The sequence below is a fragment of the Glandiceps talaboti genome, chromosome 13 (genome assembly GCF_964340395.1).
Source record: "Glandiceps talaboti chromosome 13, keGlaTala1.1, whole genome shotgun sequence".
Lineage (NCBI taxonomy): Eukaryota > Metazoa > Hemichordata > Enteropneusta > Spengelidae > Glandiceps > Glandiceps talaboti.
In genome coordinates, this window is record NC_135561.1 from 12619092 (window position 1) to 12640121 (window position 21030).

A 21030-nucleotide genomic window follows, 5' to 3' on the forward strand; every position below is an offset into this window, starting at 1 on the left:
GACACAAAAGAAAGAGGCTGTTTGTGTGAACCATATGCAGTTGTGAAGTAAACATACATGGAAAAGATAGGCCACTAGTGTTAAACAGACAATGTGGCGAGGTAAAGGAGACAAAAAAAGAGGTCACCGGTATGCAACGTATGCAGTAGCAAAGTAAACAGTACATGAAAAAGTAGGCCATCAGTGTGAAACAAACAAAGTGGCTAGGTTAAGTACAGAAAAAGGCCACCAGTGTGAAAACAGAGTGGTGAGTTTAAGGACATGAGGCCACCAGTGTGAAGTGTATGGAGTAGTGAAGTAAAAGTTATATGGAAAAAAATAGGTTACCAGTGTGAAACATACACAGTGGCAATGTAAAGGGCATGAATAATATGAGGCCACAGTGTGAGACAGACACTGGTGAGGTAAAGGACAAAAAAGAAAAGAGGCCAACCATGTGAACAGACACTAGAGAGGTAAAGGACAGGGAAAATATGAGGCCCCCAGTGTGAAACATACACTGTGGAGAGATAAAGGACATGGAGGAAAAGAGACCACCAGTGTGAAACAGACAGAGTGGCAAGGTAAAGGACACAAAAGACCCAAAAGACCACTTGTGTGAAACAGACACTATGGTGAGGTAAAGGAAACAAAAATATAAGGCACCAAGTGTAAAACAAACACTGCTGCAAGGTAAAGGGCATGAAAGAAAGGCCAGGAGCGTGAAAGGTATGCAGTGGTGAAGTAAAAGTTATATGAAAAAAAATAGTCCACTGGTGTGAAACAGAGTGGCTATATATGTAAAGGACATTAGAGATAAGAGGCCATCAGTGTGAAATGTACACAGTGGTGAAGTAAAAGGAAAATTAAAAATGTACCACCAATGTGAAACAGAGATTGTAGTGAGGTTAAGGCACGGATTGTCTGTGGTTAAGATACGAATGAAATGGGCCACTTGTGTGAAACATATGCAGTGCAAATGTACAACAAGGGACATGAAAAATGTACTAGGCCGCCAGTGAGACACAGACACTGTGGCAAGGTAAAGGACATGAAAGAAATGAGGCCATTACTGTGAAATGTATGTAGTTGTGAAGTAAAATGTACACAAAAATGATTAGGCCATCAGTGTGAAACAGACAATGATGAAGTAAAGGACACAAATGAAAAGAGCCACTAGTGTGAAACAGACACTATGGCAAAGTAAAGGACATGGCAGAAAAAAGACTATTAGTGTGAAATGTACACAGTGGTGATATAAAGGACATGAAGGAAAAGAGGCCACCTGTGTGAAACAGACACAGTAGCAATGTCGAGGGCACAAAAAATATGAGGCCCCAGTTTGAAACATACACTGTGGAGAGGTTAAGGACAGAAAAGAAAAGGGCCACAAGTTTGATATTTATGCAGTAATGAAGTAAAACATACATGAAGAAAATAGGCCATAAGTGTGAAACAGACACTGTGGTGTGGTAAATGACATGAAAGAAAGAGGCCACCAGTGTGAAACATATGCAGTGGTGAAGTAAAACAATCCACGAAAATAGTTAGGCCATCAGTATGAAACAGACACTGTGGTGAGGTAAAGGATAGGAAGGAAAAGAGCCACCAGTGTGAAACAGATACTGTGGCAGGTAAAAGACACCTACAACCATATGTGCATTCATCAATGCATTCACCCTCATATCTCTGGTATGCATTGACAGATTTTTTAACAAAACCAAAGGTATTAAACTATGCAAGTCACATGCATGTCACTTTGTGTTTTTGACTGAGCTAAAGCCAGAACTCCCTAAGATTAGATGGGCACATTCCCCAGATTGTTGGGACCAAAATCAACATCTCCATTCCATATTATCCCTAATATCTTACCCATCTGTTCTCTGCTTACTCCTGTGAGACCCACTCGTCTTCTCACATCACAACTGACACTCACTCATTGCATGCTTGTTTGAATAAGACTACCACACACACATACATACCTGTTTTCCTTAAACATTTATTCTTTGCTAATCTTGGTTTCAGTCAGTCAAAAAGTCAGGGGAATTGATCAATACCATGCAATTTCATGAAGAAAGTCTTTGCATAATGAAATTGACTACATGCCACAGAACAACACGTTTCTGTCTATTGACTAAGTTATGAAAGCAAACATGATCAATGGCCAAAAGACCGACTCAAAATGATGAGATGTTCACACTTTAGGCTAATATTAATGTGTTCTTTAACATGCTGGATACATTATGTCTTATTGTTAGTATATCAATGACATGATTATAATCTGTAAGATACGACATGTATGCCCATATAGTGGCACAATACATATCAAACGGATGAGTTTTGGCCAATAGTATGGCACAACACATCTAACGAATGAGTTTTGGCCAATAGTATGGCATAACACATCACATCTTATGGCGAAGAGTTTGATAGTAGTATGGCACAACACATATCTGATGGATATGTTTTGGCCAATAGCATGGCACAACACATCTAATGGATGAGTTTTGGCCAATACACATATCTTACAGACAAGTGTTGGTCAATAGTATGGAACAACATATCATATCTTATTAACAAGTGTTGGCCAATAGTATGGCAAAACACATCTGATATCTTATTGATGAGTGTTGGCCAATAGTATGGCACAACACATCATATCTCATGGACTTACGAGATCAGTGCTTCAAAGAACACTTCTTGCAACTAGATGTTTTCAACATTCAGAATACTAACGTTAATTCCTGTATTTCACACAGTAAGGGACTCATTTTCATCATATTAGACTGTAATCTAATCTTATTTCCATGCCAAATGTGCAAAGACCAAATACTTCTCCATTGCATCAATGTTTCCTCTAAGTAGGATGGTAAATTTAAAGGAGGCAAGCATAATCCCAAAAAGTTCAATAACTTTTCAAACCAATGCTCTATATTGTATGGTTCTTTGTGAATTCTTTTGTAGATTTGTTAGTCCTAGTGCATACATCTGATTTTATCCAGGCATGACAGTTTCAATTTAAAATGCAACACATAAAATCAAAGTCTAAATGAGTGGTTGAGAATTTTCAATATTAATTATTTCTAGTTAGCTCCTTGTTGTGTACATGTCTTTGTCTTCAGGTGTAGATTGTCCTAAATCTTCCTTTGGTACAGGTTTAGTACTTGGTTTCACTGATTCTTGCTTTACTGGTGCTGCAGTCTGAAAATAGCAGAGAAGAAATAAACATACTTCTTTAATAAGTGACATACATGTACACAGTATTCTTTTAAGTTTTAACCACTGCTAACGTTTCTTGAATTAATCCTTAGCATTTGAAGTCTTAAAGGTATCATTATGAATTGAAAGTCCCATGCATCACCATATCCTTACTTGACCTTTTACTTGTACTTTTCTTGCAACTGACCTACCCACCCTATCATATTTAGGGTGCTACAATAACAAACAAATACATGGAAGTGTCTCTCTCGTAGTATTCTGGTTATTTAGAAAAATATAAGATAGTTAACCACAAGGTGTATATTTTGAAAGCAGCTTTTCAACTGACAGTGAGGGTATGATTACTTGTATGATTACTGTAATGTCTTCTGAAAATTGTCTTTTCCATGTGTTTTACAGCTGAAGTGGACACTATTTTCTCAGCCACTCCATAAGGTTCTGGTTACTTCATTTTTTGATGATGTAATATTTTAGGATCAATCAGAGTTATGTGAGATGAATTTTGTTGACTACTTCAGACACTGTAATGACATTTAATAGTGCATATTACATGCTCTGTTTGGTTTAGGATTAAAATTCAGGTGCAAAAGAGTAATCTGGCAACGCTATAGAAAAAGTTTGTCTACAATAAAAGAAGAATGACCATATGTATCCTTATGGCACTCCACTGATAAGATATCACCAATGTTAGAATCTGGGATTGAATCATGGGCTTTTTAATTGCTTCATTGCTTACATGTGCATCGTCCTCCTGTGATGGTTCCTTTGAAAATGTCTACATAGTGGCTGAACAGAATAATAGTGTACATAGTTGGTAAACATAAGTTTCTGTTAATACCCTAGTAAAATGTTTTGAGACAGATCAACAACAGGAGAATATTTAAATGTAAACATAACACTTACCTTTGGTTCAACAGGAGTTTTTGTTTCTTTTTGAGGTTTTGTTTCAGTTTTCTTCGACCTCCCTTCATAAACTTGAGTAATTTTATCTTTTGCTTTGTCGTAGGTATTTTGTGCAATGTCTACTGCTTGATGTGGGTAACAGAGTGATGTGGCAGCAGTCATAAGGCCACCAGAATAAATCAATTTCTTGGTGACACCACCTCTTGCACCTAAAACAACACCAATCATTCCTGCCATCGAGATTGCCACCAGACGAGGATAAAACCCTTCTTCTGTTTGTGTGTATTTGATAACAGCTGTAGGAAAACATATAAAACATAGATATTTAAATCCATTGGTCAAATTCTCATGTGATTTAACATCTCAATTTGACAGTCAAAAACACTGCAATTAACTACAACCATTGCAGAAGTTATTGAGTGTTTGCTAGACAACAGTTTACCAGTTGCTGACGTTTGAACTTCTCTTATTCAAATTTGTTTCTGGAATATAGCAAGGGCTTCTAAATTTCAGTGGCAAGATAAGACAAAAGGTAACATTATCATACTGAGCTGTGTTAGTGCCCTCACAAGAGTAAGGGCCCACTTCATTTGTTTTAATTAACAAACATTGTATTTTTGAAACATTTCTGTTAAACACCCTAGTTCAATCCTCGCCATTATGAGAGCAAATGTGGCAAGTCCAGGGTGCTGATGTGGCTCAGTACAATAAATAAAACATAATACAGAACAAGATACACAATACATACTATTTGTTGTAGTTTCTGCTTTATGCCAGACTTCTTTCACCTTGTCTATGGTGCCCTATAAAATATAAACATGTGTTTTGATGATATATCATGTATATATGTTACATTTGGACAAAATAAATCTATGGGTCATTTATATCGTATATAAATTTATACTATATTTTAGTTGTCTGAATGCAATATATTTCAATATCAAAAAATTATTACGACCATCAATAGTTTAACCATGAGTGTTTTATATTCATTTACCTGCATTGACTCTGTACATTTCCATACATGTTTCCTTGCCTGTGTAATAGTCTCCTGAACAGCGTTTGGTTTTTCAACAACAAATTCATACTCCACTTTAGGTGTAGGTTGGACATAGATGGGTAACTGTCTTGGTTTCATCAATTGACTCAATTCACTTTCTCCACTATTTGCTTTTACTACAGGCAAGAAGACAGCTGCTGAAGGTATTGTGTACCTTGCAATCCTTGTTATCTGGTGACGAAAATTACAAAAATATTAATAATTATTGCATAGTGTGCCTTATTAGATTATTTTGTAGCATTAGTTATTATAAAGCATAGAAGTCACATATTGATTCATATTCAAAATAAGTCAGTGTAATGATATATGACTTTTTTGTATGGTATACCCATACACAGTATTTACATGCATGTTATCAGTGTTTTCTACTGCCATACATTCACAAGTGAAGTGAGTGAAAGACCAGCAGAAAACCCTAGAATCTATACTTTCTGTGTTTGATCTAGCTTTACAAATAATTCAATCTATCCATCTTTTGATCTATCTATCTATCTATCTATCTCTCTATCTATATCTATCCATCCATCCATCTTTTGATCTATCTATCTACATGTATGTATGTATGTATGTATGTATGTATGTATGTATGTATGTATGTATGTATGTATGTATGTACGTACGTACGTACGTACGTAGTGTGTGTGTGTGTGTATGTATGTATGTATGTATGTATGTATGTACGTACGTACGTACGTACGTAGTGTGTGTGTGTGTGTATGTATGTATGTATGTATGTATGTATGTACGTACGTACGTACGTACGTACGTACGTGTGTGTGTGTGTGTGTGTGTATGTATGTATGTATGTATGTATGTATGTATGTATGTATGTATGTATGTATGTATGTATCCATCTATCCTCCCTATGTGTCTCACTTGCCAATGTTCATGTATACATCGTAATAACTTGACTAACATGTAACACATTGGCGGGTGGCAGATACATGTAGCTGCAATATTTTTATAATAGCTTTGTTTTTGTTTACAATGCTTTTTATTCTATTTCATATTTTATGTTGTTGTGCCTCACCATTTTTCGTTGTATTTTTTCTCTTGCTTTTCTTTGCAAACCAAACAAAGCTTATTACCGAGAGCTACGTAGCGAAACCGCTAAAGTACTGCATCTAGGTGGCAGACGACCGCCAACAAGTAAAACTCATCATACACAAGTGCACTGTGTTCAGTGACAGTGTTTAGTAAAGGACATTCGATTTCAAGTCCTTTCTATATTTGAACGGACAAAATCATAATTACTTTCTCACTGCTTAAGTCTGAGATTTTGTAAAATTACATAATGTCTGACAGACACGACTTAATTGTACGAACTGTTAGGGTTTTACAAATAATATAACCGACGGACTTACCTTGGCAGCCATGATTGTGGAAATTGGAGTCAAAGGTCATTGCGCAGTCTCAGCTTTGTCACGTAGGAAAAAAGACAAAATGGCGGAAGACTTGTCGTCAAATATCCAAACGTACGCAGCACAATTACAACAGGTATGTACTGACAATCATTCTGAAGTCGTGGCCGGAGCAGAATTTTATTCTAAAGCCCCGACTGGGTTTGATATAGTTTGAAAAGGTTGATCAGATTTGTGAGAGTTAGACGAAAAATTAGCCTTCTGAAGAATCAATGATTCCACGACGGCCAACGCGCGACGTACATCGATTCTTCAGTACGCTACCTCTTCGTCTAACTCTCACAAATCGGTGTAGTATTGATCATGTTGATGTACATGTGTGTACACAAGTGTAGTCCTGCTTGAAGACGGTGCATGCGTAAGGGACGACTTACTCCGTATGCAAGCAGGACTAACACAAGTGCAGTGTAACTTTACAGTTTACCTATTTAATAGTATTAGTAATATAGTATTATAATCACAATTCACATTAGCAAGCCTACAAATGTAGATCACTTAGAAATTGTACACACTAAAAACTGGGCCGTGGATGCCGGCCAATGTAAGACATTGAGTGTTGGACTGGAGTTGACGTTTTACCATTGGATCACTCACAGTCCCTCTAAACTCTAGTCTAGTGATAGAGGGACTTCTGCATTACTAGTGTGCAATGTACCAGGAACAGCAAAACTGTTCTTTTTATCAATGGAGTTAGGGTCCTTCCTACCTGCATGCTTCTGTAATATGGATTGTTTATTTCAGTAAAACAACGAGATCAACAGTACAGGTATACAAATAAAAAGTCAGTGGTATAAATTGTTGAATTACTTGGATAACCCACAAAGTCAAAGACTTGCTTCCAGTGGGGTCCATAGTTACTACTGGGGTTAGTCTATCTGCTAGACCTTGGATGTTCTTCCAATACAATTTACAATACACGGACCGAACATCGCTATCTGAGGTCTTTCGGGCAAGCCCTCACTGCGAACTTTGTTTGCTTATCGTATTGGAAGAAAGCCTGAACGTCTAGCAGCAAGACTATACTGGGGTATGACATGTGACATTCTGTTTGATTGTGCCATGGAAGTACAAAGACACAGTCTGTATATGGCAGTATAACCCATATATACTTCCATGGTCTGTATATTGCTATTGAAGTACAGTATAACGATACATCTAGCACAGTATTAGAAGTAGTTAAAAGTAAATATCAAATTTTTATCTTTCTCTTTTCTACAGGTGGAAGCTGCCTTGACAAATGATCCTGACAATGAAGAATTATTAAAACTTAAAACAGACTTGAAGGTTTGTACATGTACATGTATGATCTGTCAAAATGTGTATGTAACTATTATAGTAAAGGTGTTAAAACAAGCAAAGCAACATTTTTACATTTTTGTAAATTTCATATATTTTATTACATAGCATTTAGAGACCATAATAATGCAATGCACCATATTCTGGTTATCTGAGATAAAAGATTTCATGGTTTGGCCACAAGGAGTGCTGTTCAAAAGCTATTTTGGAGCAAGAAATGAGGGCCAGATTAGTTGAGTATTGCAGTGTAAAGACAGCAGCTACATGTATATGACGTTATCACACATTTCTGTGTTGTACTCAATGTACTGTTTTAGTAGCAACTTCCAGTAGTTAAAACTTGTCTAACTGCTACTGCAGTGCTTTTTAAATGATTTATAACTTATACGTTATTTTACACACATTTTGTTTATAGCTTCATGCATTGCCATACGATCAATGACTATGACCAAATTTTAACCCTCGCCCACTTTTCCAAAGTTGTGACTTTTTTTTAGAAGTTTTAGTACAGTACCACTGGTGGACTGACAGAAGTTGAAGTACATGTATTGTATGCCTTTTAGCAGAAAAAAATGACTCATGATGAGCATTGTTTTTACAGGAAGTACTCCAGTTAACAGAAGATTTACTAGAAGCTAAACCAAGTACAGTAGACAGTGCTGAAGAGGAAAGCAGTATAAATAGACCTGTATGGCATGTAGGAAGTACGTGTCAGGCTGTATACAGTGAAGATGGACTGTAAGTATAAAACAAAAGTTGTATAAATATACATATATGGCATGTAGGGAGTAAAGTTAATTAAACGAGAGTCAAGTGTTGTCAAGTTAACTCTTTATATGAACTTTCAGATAAAATATTGTGGATATTTTTTTTATGTTTGGCAGATATTACCACGCCGTTATTGATGAGATTCACAGTGATGGAACGGTGACAGTAACATTTGATAGCTATGGAAATACAGAGACTGTTCAGGTAAGGTCTTTTCTATGACATACTGTGTGTACCTCATAAAGGGCTATAGGAACATTTCAAGATTCAAGGAAATAGTTTAGTTGTCCTGTTAGATAGATGTAGCTATATAATATATAAAGTAACCATATACTGTCCATGAAGTTTTCAAATAAGTGGTGCTAAACCAGTCAAAGATTTCGGTTTAGTTTGTACTCTTTTACTGAAGTTGTCTAGGTGTAAATGAAACTTAAAAATTCTTGGTCAACTTTGTTGATTTTTTAAAGCCCAAGTGAAGTGCATTATTATAACACAAATCTTACAAGTTTGTGTACAAATTGCCTTTACTTGGTTTTCTTGATGTTTTAGTTTATATTTAGCAACCAGAAAGAATGACAAAACTACAAAACTTTGCTGAAAGGGTCGATCCATACTTAATGCTTATGCACCTTGTCTTACCATCCTACCTACTTTGCATCATTGGATATTGACATCCAAGATTTTTGATAGAGATTATTTATTCAAACATCTCAGTCAGTTTTGTTCAGCAATATATATTTTGTGTGTTTCTCATTATGATGCAGTATTTCAAGCACACAATACACAAACAAACAATATTTACCAAAACAAAAACTTTCCAAACAAATTTCAAGTTCAAGTTCAATTTTATATTTTGCAAAAGATCCCCAAGTTTGATGTTATGGGTTGGGGAACAATTTCAAATCACGATATCGAAAGTCGAAAGTGAGAATATTTACCCAAACTAATTTTCTAAATACATTGGTTCAGTTGTATTTTTTGTAGACATTCCCAAGTTTTATTTGAAGAACTTCAACTTGTGATATGACTACTTCAAGTTCAAGTACACATTACAGACAATGCCTGATAATATTTTCAGTTGTAAATTTTGTAAACATTCCAAAATTTGATAAAACAATTTCAAATTATAATAAGGGTATTTGAAGCATACAATACAGACAATTTCGAACAATTATTTCAGTTGTAAATTTTGTGACCATTCCAATATTTGATACATGTAAAACAATTTATTTCAAATATGATAAAGACCATTTTGAGTATACAATACACACAAAACCGGACAATGTTTTCAGTGGTAATTTTGTAAATATTCAAAAATTTGATACAACTTATTTCAAATTATGATACTGAGTATTATTTTGAGCCAAATTTGGTGATTGAAATCAGGGTATACATGATGAGCAGACTTTATTTTGTGTTTTGTTGACTGTTTCCTTGTCAGCTTGCATTGACTCAGGGCCTATGAATGATGTGTGACCAATCACTTTCAATGTAAGTGACTTGAACACTTAATTACAAAGTCAGAAACGCACTCACCCCAGATATTAGTAGTACATATACCAGTCTATGTTCTTTTCTGTCTCCAATCCACCTTTTTTAATACAACATTGTCTCCTCCTTTTCCGAATATTACAATGACCCTGTGAAATTGAATGATTGTTATAGGCAACATGTATTAACCAGTTTTAGAATGCTAAATGACTGATAATTCTAGGCTTATATGAAGCTTGTGATTGTATCTGCGTCAAGTCAATATGGTTTGAAAATACTGATGCAGTCAGCCATACTTCAAAAGTCATTACCAGCTGAGCATAAGTTTGTTCAATTTATGTAATTACATGTAAATTACATATAAGTCATCACACTTTTTACTAATTTTAACTCTGGACTGTGTGCATCACCTTTGTGCATGTTCATTTACATAATCGCTCATTTAAAAAATCTTACTCTGACAATGTAGGTAATCATTCCCTAACTGTGACTATGCGTATTGGGCGAGTGATTTTCAACCGTAATAATGAATTGCCTGGGAAAGCAATACAGGGGCTAAGCATGTGTAGACAAGAGACAGTGCAATAACATAAGAGCGTCGTTAACAGGCTACTCAGGTCGTGAGTCAGTGAAAAGACTTAGATAAAGTTTTACAAAATGTATGAAAAATGATACCGTTTTGAGTTAAAAATTTATTTAAAAAATTACAAATTGAACAATATGTGCAATCAAGATTCCTATCATTCCCTGAATTAAAAGTTAGTAAAATCCATTCCCCTATTGATATACTTGAAATCATGAATATTTACATGGAGACAGAGGAGAACAAATTGGTATACATCAACTGCTATGATACATGCATCTTAAATTTTAAGGGCTGATTGTAAGATTAAAAGAACAATCTTGCTAATTGTACCATTTCTATAATACAATGTACATTGAGTGGTTACTAGCTAGCCTTGTGTGCAGTTAACCTATGTGTGCATACAAGTCGATAAAGAATCATGTCTCTTAAGATATTTTAACAAAGTAGATTTGTATGTATGAAATGGAATGCTGTTGCAGTATTTTATCGTGCATTACACACAGCATGCACAGGATAAGTTTTTATCCATTGTACAATTGTAGAAATAGCTAGGATTTTGAGAGAGTATGGGCAACAGATTTACTGTTGAAAGAAGCAGTCAGATGATGGCAATGTAAAGTTCTTTTGATAAGATTAATTTCATGATATTTATGTCACAGAACTATATTTTGCATAGCAACTTAAATAGAACAAGAAAGAAAGACTGAAGAAACTTGATGAATAAGAAAAAAACACTTCCTGCATAAGTTTGCAATTTGAATCAGTGATTTGTTACTCAAACTGAAAACTAGTGCTGTGTTGTTTATCACACAAGATATTGCATTGCCCCTATAGTATAGGCAAATGTCTGTTAGAAAATAAAAAATACAGTTTGTTTGTGTTGTGTGTTGTTTGATTTGTTTATAGATATCAACACTAAAAGCAGAAGATAGTAGTCATGGTACTAAAAGAACAGCATCAGAGGCCCATCTACCAGACACAGATCACCCCAAATCAAAGTAAGTACCGGTACATAGCCATCTACCAAACACAGATCATCCCAAATCAAAGTAAGTACATAACCATCTACCAAACATAGATCACCCCAAATCAAAGTAAGTACATAGCCATCTAACAAACACAGATCACCCCAAATCAAAGTAAGTACATAGCCATCTACCAAACACAGATCATCCCAAATCAATGTAAGTACTTAGCCATCTACCAAACACAGATCACCCCAAATCAAAGTAAGTACATAACCATCTACCAAACACAAATCAAAGTAAGTACATAGCCATCTACCAAACACAGATTATCCCAAATCAAAGTAAGTACATAACCATCTACCAAACACAAATCAAAGTAAGTACATAGCCATCTACCAAACACAGATTATCCCAAATCAAAGTAAGTACATAGCCATCTAACAAACACAGATCATCCCAAATCAAAGTAAGTACATAGCCATCTACCAAACACAGATTATCCGAAATCAAAGTAAGTACATAGCCATCTACCAAACACAGATCAAAGTAAGTACATAGCCATCTACCAAACACAGATCACCCCAAATCAAAGTAAGTACAATACCCATCTACCAAACACAGATTATCCCAAATCAAAGTAAGTACATAGCCATCTACCAAACACAGATCACCCCAAATCAAAGTAAGTACATAACCATCTACCAAACACAAATCAAAGTAAGTACATAGCCATCTACCAAACACAGATTATCCCAAATCAAAGTAAGTACATAGCCATCTACCAAACACAGATCACCCCAAATCAAAGTAAGTACATAGCCATCTACCAAACATAGATCACCCCAAATCAAAGTAAGTACATAGCCATCTACCAAACACAGATCACCCCAAATCAAAGTAAGTACATAGCCATCTACCAAACACAGATCACCCCAAATCAAAGTAAGTACATAGCCATCTACCAAACACAGATCACCCCAAATCAAAGTAAGTACATAACCATCTACCAAACACAAATCAAAGTAAGTACATAGCCATCTACCAAACATAGATCACCCCAAATCAAAGTAAGTACATAGCCATCTACCAAACACAGATCATCCCAAATCAAAGTAAGTACATAGCCATCTACCAAACACAGATCACCCCAAATCAAAGTAAGTACATAGCCATCTACCAAACACAGATCACCCCAAATCAAAGTAAGTACTTAGCCATCTACCAAACACAGATCACCCCAAATCAAAGTAAGTACTTAGCCATCTACCAAACACAGATCATCCCAAATCAAAGTAAGTACATAGCCATCTACCAAACACAGATCACCCCAAATCAAAGTAAGTACATAGCCATCTACCAAACACAGATCACCCCAAATCAAAGTAAGTACTTAGCCATCTACCAAACACAGATCATCCCAAATCAAAGTAAGTACATAGCCATCTACCAAACACAGATCACCCCAAATCAAAGTAAGTACATAGCCATCTACCAAACACAGATCATCCCAAATCAAAGTAAGTACATAGCCAGCTACCAAACACAGATCACCCCAAATCAAAGTAAGTACATAGCCATCTACCAAACACAGATTATCCCAAATCAAAGTAAGTACATAGCCATCTACCAAACATAGATCATCCCAAATCAAAGTAAGTACATAGCCATCTACCAAACACAGATCACCCCAAATCAAAGTAAGTACATAGCCATCTACCAAACACAAATCACCCCAAATCAATGTAAGTACATAGCCATCTACCAAACACAGATCATCCCAAATCAAAGTAAGTACATAGCCATCCACCAAACACAGATCACCCCAAATCAAAGTAAGTACATAGCCATCTACCAAACACAGATTATCCCAAATCAAAGTAAGTACATAGCCATCCACCAAACACAGATTATCCCAAATCAAAGTAAGTACATAGCCATCTACCAAACACAGATCATCCCAAATCAAAGTAAGTACATAGCCATCCACCAAACACAGATTATCCCAAATCAAAGTAAGTACATAGCCATCTACCAAACACAGATCACCCCAAATCAATGTAAGTACATAGCCATCTACCAAACACAGATCACCCCAAATCAAAGTAAGTACATAGCCATCTACCAAACATAGATCACCCCAAATCAAAGTAAGCACATAGCCATCTACCAAACACAGATTATCCCAAATCAAAGTAAGTACTTAGCCATCCACCAAACACAGATCACCCCAAATCAAAGTAAGTACATAGCCATCTACCAAACATAGATCACCCAAAATCAAAGTAAGTACATAGCCATCTACCAAACACAGATCACCCCAAATCAGTGTAAGTACATAGCCATCTACCAAACACAGATCACCCCAAATCAATGTAAGTACATAGCCATCTACCAAACACAGATCATCCCAAATCAAAGTAAGTACATAGCCATCTACCAAACACAGATCACCCCAAATCAATGTAAGTACATAGCCATCTACCAAACACAGATCATCCCAAATCAAAGTAAGTACATAGCCATCTACCAAACACAGATCACCCCAAATCAATGTTAGTACATAGCCATCTACCAAACACAGATCACCCCAAATCAAAGTAAGTACATAGCCATCTACCAAACACAGATCATCCCAAATCAAAGTAAGTACATAGCCATCTACCAAACATAGATCACCCCAAATCAAAGTAAGTACATAGCCATCTACCAAACACAGATCACCCCAAATCAATGTAAGTACATAGCCATCTACCAAACACAGATCATCCCAAATCAAAGTAAGCACATAGCCATCTACCAAACATAGATCATCCCAAATCAAAGTAAGTACATAGCCATCTACCAAACACATATCATCCCAAATCAAAGTAAGTACATAACCATCCACCAAACACAGATTATCCCAAATCAATGTAAGTACTTAGCCATCTACCAAACACAGATCATCCCAAATCAATGTAAGTACTTAGCCATCTACCAAACACAGATCACCCCAAATCAAAGTAAGCACATAGCCATCTACCAAACACAGATCATCCCAAATCAAAGTAAGTACATAACCATCCACCAAACACAGATTATCCCAAATCAATGTAAGTACTTAGCCATCTACCAAACACAGATCATCCCAAATCAATGTAAGTACTTAGCCATCTACCAAACACAGATCACCCCAAATCAAAGTAAGTACATAGCCATCCACCAAACACAGATCATCCCAAATCAATGTAAGTACTTAGCCATCTACCAAACACAGATCACCCCAAATCAAAGTAAGTACATAGCCATCCACCAAACACAGATCACCCCAAATCAAAGTAAGTACATAGCCATCCACCAAACACAGATCAAAGTAAGTACATATCCATCTACCAAACACAGATCATCCCAAATCAAAGTAAGCACATAGCCATCTACCAAACACAGATCACCCCAAATCAAAGTGAGCACATAGCCATCTACCAAACACAGATCACCCCAAATCAAAGTAAGTACATAACCATCTACCAAACACAGATCAAAGTAAGTACATAGCCAGCTACCAAACACAAATCAAAGTAAGTACATAGCCATCTACCAAACAATATCAAAGTAAGTACATAGCCATCTACCAAACACAAATCAAAGTAAGTACATAGCCATCTACCAAACACAGATCATCCCAAATCAAAGTAAGTACATAGCCATCTACCAAACATAGATCACCCCAAATCAAAGTAAGTACATAGCCATCTACCAGACACAGATCACCCCAAATCAAAGTAAGTACATAGCCATCCACCAAACACAGATCACCCCAAATCAAAGTAAGTACATAGCCATCCACCAAACACAGATCACCCCAAATCAAAGTAAGTACATAGCCATCTACCAAACACAGATCACCCCAAATCAAAGTAAGTACATAGCCATCTACCAAACACAGATCACCCCAAATCAAAGTAAGTACATAGCCATCTACCAAACACAGATCACCCCAAATCAAAGTAAGTACATAGCCATCTACCAAACATAGATCACCCCAAATCAAAGTAAGTACATAGCCATCTACCAAACACAGATCACCCCAAATCAAAGTAAGTACATAGCCATCCACCAAACATAGATTATCCCAAATCAAAGTAAGTACATAGCCATCTACCAAACACAGATCACCCCAAATCAAAGTAAGCACATAGCCATCTGGCAAACACAGAAATCATCCCAAATCAAAGTAAGTACATAGCCATCTGGCAAACACAGATCACCCCAAATCAAAGTGGTAAGTACATGAAGTCCTCAGATACACATGTTCTGGTTAAGTGTATTTTGCTTGTTAACAAATACGATGTGTCCTGTTATGATCTTTATGTCATTTATACTCATCCTGAATTTTGACAGCCATGTAGCTTTCTGCATGGTGTCAGAGTTAACTTTGAGTAAAAGTAATGTAAATTTCTGCCTTGAGACTGAGATTTGTCTGAGCATCTCTAGTTACTGGCTAGGTCTTCGTAGTGTGGTACCACAAGTTGTATATGTGTGTAAATTGGTTGACTGCTACTCATTGTGAGTTGATGGCTTTCAATTCACATGCATTCTCAACTTTTTCTAACATATATTTTTTTCAGAAAAGAGCTTATAGCAGCACAGAGAGAATATAAAAGGAAAAAAGCAGCTAAAAAAGCACAAAGAGTTAAAGAATTAGAAACTCAACGAGAAGAAGAAAAGTCAAAGTGGCAAGACTTCAACAGTAAAGTAAGTAACATTCACACGTTTTCAGATGTTTGCAGGTTAACTTCGATATTAGAAGTTAGAGACAGAGAATTCAATGGTAATGAAGTAATCATCATTTAGATATACGAGCTCTGATTTTGTACTTTTTTCATAGAGTTGCCATGGTAACTGAATGATTAGAGCAATTTACCAATCAAAGCAATCATATTGATGAGCTCTGCTCTGATTTTTCACATTCATGATAGAGTTGCCAAGGTAATTGAATAATTAGAGCGATTACCAATCAAAGCAATCATATTGATGAGCTCTGCTCTGATTTGCACATTTGTGATAGAGTTGCCAAGGTAACTATGAATAATTAGAATGATTGACCAATCAAAGCATATCCAAATACAACAAGTGGACATGAAAACATGGAAGCTAGACAATATGAAATGGTTATTTGATTACCAACATGGTAAACAAGCCTTTTATTAAGACATAGCCCCCAACTGGGTCAGAAAATTTGAAGTATCTATCAGCAGTGAAAAGTAAAAAGACAACCATACCTCCAAATTCCAATAACTACTCTATGACCATGTTGGTCATTGGCCATCAAACATTAGTGTCCATTTGCATAACCTCACAATTTTTTTGAGCAAATGCTGATAGGTATGTATTGTGAGTTCTATCTCTGCACTTCTACACCATTGTTTTCAAAAGTAAGGGTTTACTTTAAAAAGTAAGGCTCAGACTCTGAGAAAGGTGACACTTGCTTACCATCATTTTTTTTCTTCTTTTACCAGGCATCTAATAAAACTAAAAGAGGCATAGTCAAGAAGAGTATTTTTGCATCACCTGAGTCAGTGTCAGGTCGGGTTGGTGTTGGAACTTGTGGTACTGGTGGTAGACCTATGACACAGTTTGAACAACCTAAACATGTCGTCGTCAGGAAGTGATGAAAGCTGCTAATCAACAGCAAAATGTTTATCGGGGAGGGAAGGGGAGGAGGAGGGGAAATGGTGGTTATTTGTGTTAAATTTTTGTGTTGTTTCCTTGTCAAAAGTACGCCGTAATGCTATTTCCTGAAAATGTAGAGGAGCAGGATTTGTAACCATTTGTGTATTTTTTCCTTTTTAAGTCAACATACTCTGGTAATACTATCTATTCAGAAACAATATACAAGTTTACATATCTTACAAGAGGAAGAGAAAAGACATTTGTTGTGATTTCTATATGTGGCTTTATACCATGTATGAAATGACACTACCCAGGGGAGGGGAGGGTGGGGTGGGGTGGACAACCTAATTTATTGTCACTTTCTTTCTTTTACCCTCTCCTTTGAATTCATTATGTGTACACAATGATTTCATACAGTACAACACATACAATGACATATGTTATGGTTAGCAAGATATAACATTCAAATATAGCAAATACGAATTTGTATTAACATGAACATATATATTATATTTTCCAAACAAAAATTTTAGTAGAGAGACACATTTTTCAGACTTCACAGCAATTTATTTTGCAACATCAACAAGTAAGAGAATTTTTTATGACACTTAAATTCAATTATCCAGAAAAAAATTGTGTTTTATGGACTCACTGACTTGACTCACTCACTCACTCACTCACTAACTGACCCACTCACTCACCAACTCACTCACTCACTCACTAGCTGGCTAGCTGACTTGCTCACTCCCTCCCTCCCTCGCTCGCTCACTCACTCACTCACAACACCGAGTAAGTGATGAGGAATGTCTGTCTTGTTTCCCACTTTGTAGCCAATTTTGAAAGAAGCATTGCTCTTTGTCAGATCACAGATGAATGAGCATGGGGAGATTGAAATTCTTTGTCGGCATGCCACTGCAGCCAGTAGTATGGCAATATGAGAAACATTCAACAAAAATTACTTCATTAGTTCCTAAAATTGACATCTTAAAAATGAAAAAAAAAATCATAAGTGTTTGAATTAACCAAGAAAGCCATCAACATTTGCCATGAAACATTAGTAAACGGTAGTTTTCAAAGTGCACTTCAGTACTTCACAATTCTTTCCCAAACTTTCGGCTGAAAATCTCCTGCAAATATCCAATCTATAAACTTATGATGTATTGATTGACACTTACAGCTGCATTATCTTTGTAAATTAATAAGCTTTTTGTACGCCCTAGTGAACAAACAAACTTTCATTCTTCTATCTTTAAGTTTGGCAGTAATTACCTGAATCACTGTCACTATGACAACCATTATCATCACTGCCATTGCTTCATTCACCAAATATGTCAATTTCATCAAATGCAAATATGAGTATGCCAATGAGATTTGTTTCTGGATGCTCAGTTTTAAGAACGGAATCTTGATAAAATATACTTGTATACAAATACTAGCAATGTCTGATAAAACTTGTTGTAAATGCATCATTCTACTGTTTGAGTAAAAGTAGATGTTAACAGCAACGCTAAGAAACAAGATTTACTTGACCGACAACATTGCTACTAGACAATGTAAACAGCTACTTTGACTAACTGACAACTAGACTATAAGATACACGGTGTTGCTCCACCCTCACCAGTCTACTCTATCCTGAAAGGGGTTGACTGATGTGTAAGGGTGCCCAGGGTACCTGACAGACTAACTGACAACTAGACTGAAAGATATGAGGTGTTGCTCTGCCCCACCGGCCTACTCTATCCTGAAATTGGCTGACTGATGTGTAAGGGTGCCCATCACGGCGTACCTCACAGACTAACTGACAACTAGACTGAAAGATATGAGGTGTTGCTCTGCCCCACCGGCCTACTCTACCCTGAAATTGGCTGACTGATGTGGAAGGGTGCCCATCACGGCGTACCTCACAGACTAACTGACAACTAGACTGTAAGATATGCGGTGTTGCTCTGCCCCACTGGTCTACTCTATCCTGAAATTAGCTGACTGATGTGGAAGGTTGCCCATCACAGCGTACCTCACAGACTAACTGACAACTAGACTATAAGATACACGGTGTTGCTCTGCCCTCACCGGTCTACTCTATCCTGAAATTGGCTGACTGATGTGGAAGGGTGCCCATCATGGCATACCTCACAGACTAACTGACAACTAGACTGTAAGATATGTGGTGTTGCTCTGCCCCACCGGTCTACTCTATCCTGAAATTGGCTGACTGATGTGGAAGGGTGCCCATCACGGCATACCTCACAGACTAACTGACAACTAGACTGTAAGATATGCGGTGTTGCTCTGCCCCACTGGTCTACTCTATCCTGAAATTAGCTGACTGATGTGGAAGGGTGCCCATCATGGCATACCTCACAGACTAACTGACAACTAGACTGTAAGATATGCGGTGTTGCTCTGCCCCACCGGTCTACTCTATCCTGAAATTAGCTGACTGATGTGGAAGGGTGCCCATCATGGCATACCTCACAGACTAACTGACAACTAGACTGTAAGATATGCGGTGTTGCTCTGCCCCACTGGTCTGCTCTATCCTGAAATTAGCTGACTGATGTGGAAGGGTGCCCATCATGGCATACCTCACAGACTAACTGACAACTAGACTGTAAGATATGCGGTGTTGCTCTGCCCCACCAGTCTACTCTATCCTGAAATTGGCTGACTGATGTGGAAGGGTGCCCATCATGGCATACCTCACAGACTAACTGACAACTAGACTGTAAGATATGCGGTGTTGCTCTGCCCCACTGGTCTACTCTATCCTGAAATTAGCTGACTGATGTGGAAGGGTGCCCATCACGGCATACCTGACTAACTGACAACTAGACTGTAAGATATGTGGTGTTGCTCTGGCCCACTGGTCTACTCTATCCTGAAATTGGCTGACTGATGTGGAAGGGTGCCCATCACGGCATACCTGACTAACTGACAACTAGACTGTAAGATATGCAGTGTTGCTCTGCCCCACCGGTCTACTCAATTCCTCAATGGGGTTGATCAATATCAATATGTGAGGGCACCTCATCATGGCGTAGTACCCCACAGACTAACTGACAACTAAATCTGAAAAGTATCTTTTATCTTTATGTTTATACTTTTCATTGACGCAATCAATAAATGTTATCAATCTCAGGTGGCCTTTGTCATTTTTATTCCATTATTTGTGAAGTTAAAGGATATTTTCCCCAGATTTTGTACATTTAAAGATGTCTTACGTTGGAGATAATTACAACACAAAAGAAAACTACTATGGGGTAGATTTCTTGATTTCTTTTATTGTATTTCTTGTATGATTGATTCCAATGAATAATAAACAATTTTGAATCTGTTTAAAAAAAGCTCTCAGACTTTGGTGTTTATGTATGTATGTATGTATGTATGTATGTATGTATGTATGTATGTATGTATGTATGTATGTATGTACTGGGATGTTATCATGCATTTCCAAGTTAGGGGAAGTATGTATATATGTATGTGTGTGTGTGTGTGTGTGTGTGTATGTATGTATGTACTGGGATGTTATGCATTTCCAAGTTAGGGGAAGTATGTATGTATGTGTGTGTGTGTGTGTGTACCGGTATGTATGTATGTATGTATGTATGTATGTTATCATGCATTTCCAAGTTAGGGGAAGGGATGATAAGGATGAACCCCTGTGACATATTTTACAGTCTGGGGATG

General features: G+C 36.9%; 2 protein-coding genes across 2 annotated transcripts; one reads left to right on the forward strand and one right to left on the reverse strand.

The window, feature by feature from the left end:
* Positions 1-1988: 1988 nt before the first annotated feature.
* On the reverse strand, positions 1989-6543 carry LOC144444751 (MICOS complex subunit MIC27-like). The gene is made up of 5 exons (XM_078134276.1): positions 6526-6543; positions 5099-5332; positions 4850-4904; positions 4102-4397; positions 1989-3180 (listed from the first exon to the last, which is right to left on the reverse strand). The coding sequence occupies exons 1-5, from the start codon at positions 6535-6537 to the stop codon at positions 3067-3069; spliced, it is 711 nt and encodes a 236-aa protein (XP_077990402.1). The 5' UTR covers positions 6538-6543; the 3' UTR covers positions 1989-3066.
* Positions 6544-6598: 55 nt separating this feature from the next.
* LOC144444745 (survival of motor neuron-related-splicing factor 30-like) lies at positions 6599-17342 on the forward strand. The gene is made up of 7 exons (XM_078134270.1): positions 6599-6658; positions 7801-7866; positions 8480-8616; positions 8763-8850; positions 11630-11721; positions 16299-16425; positions 17190-17342. Exons 1-7 carry the CDS (start codon positions 6605-6607, stop codon positions 17340-17342), a joined length of 717 nt encoding a protein of 238 aa, XP_077990396.1. The 5' UTR covers positions 6599-6604.
* Positions 17343-21030: the final 3688 nt, after the last annotated feature.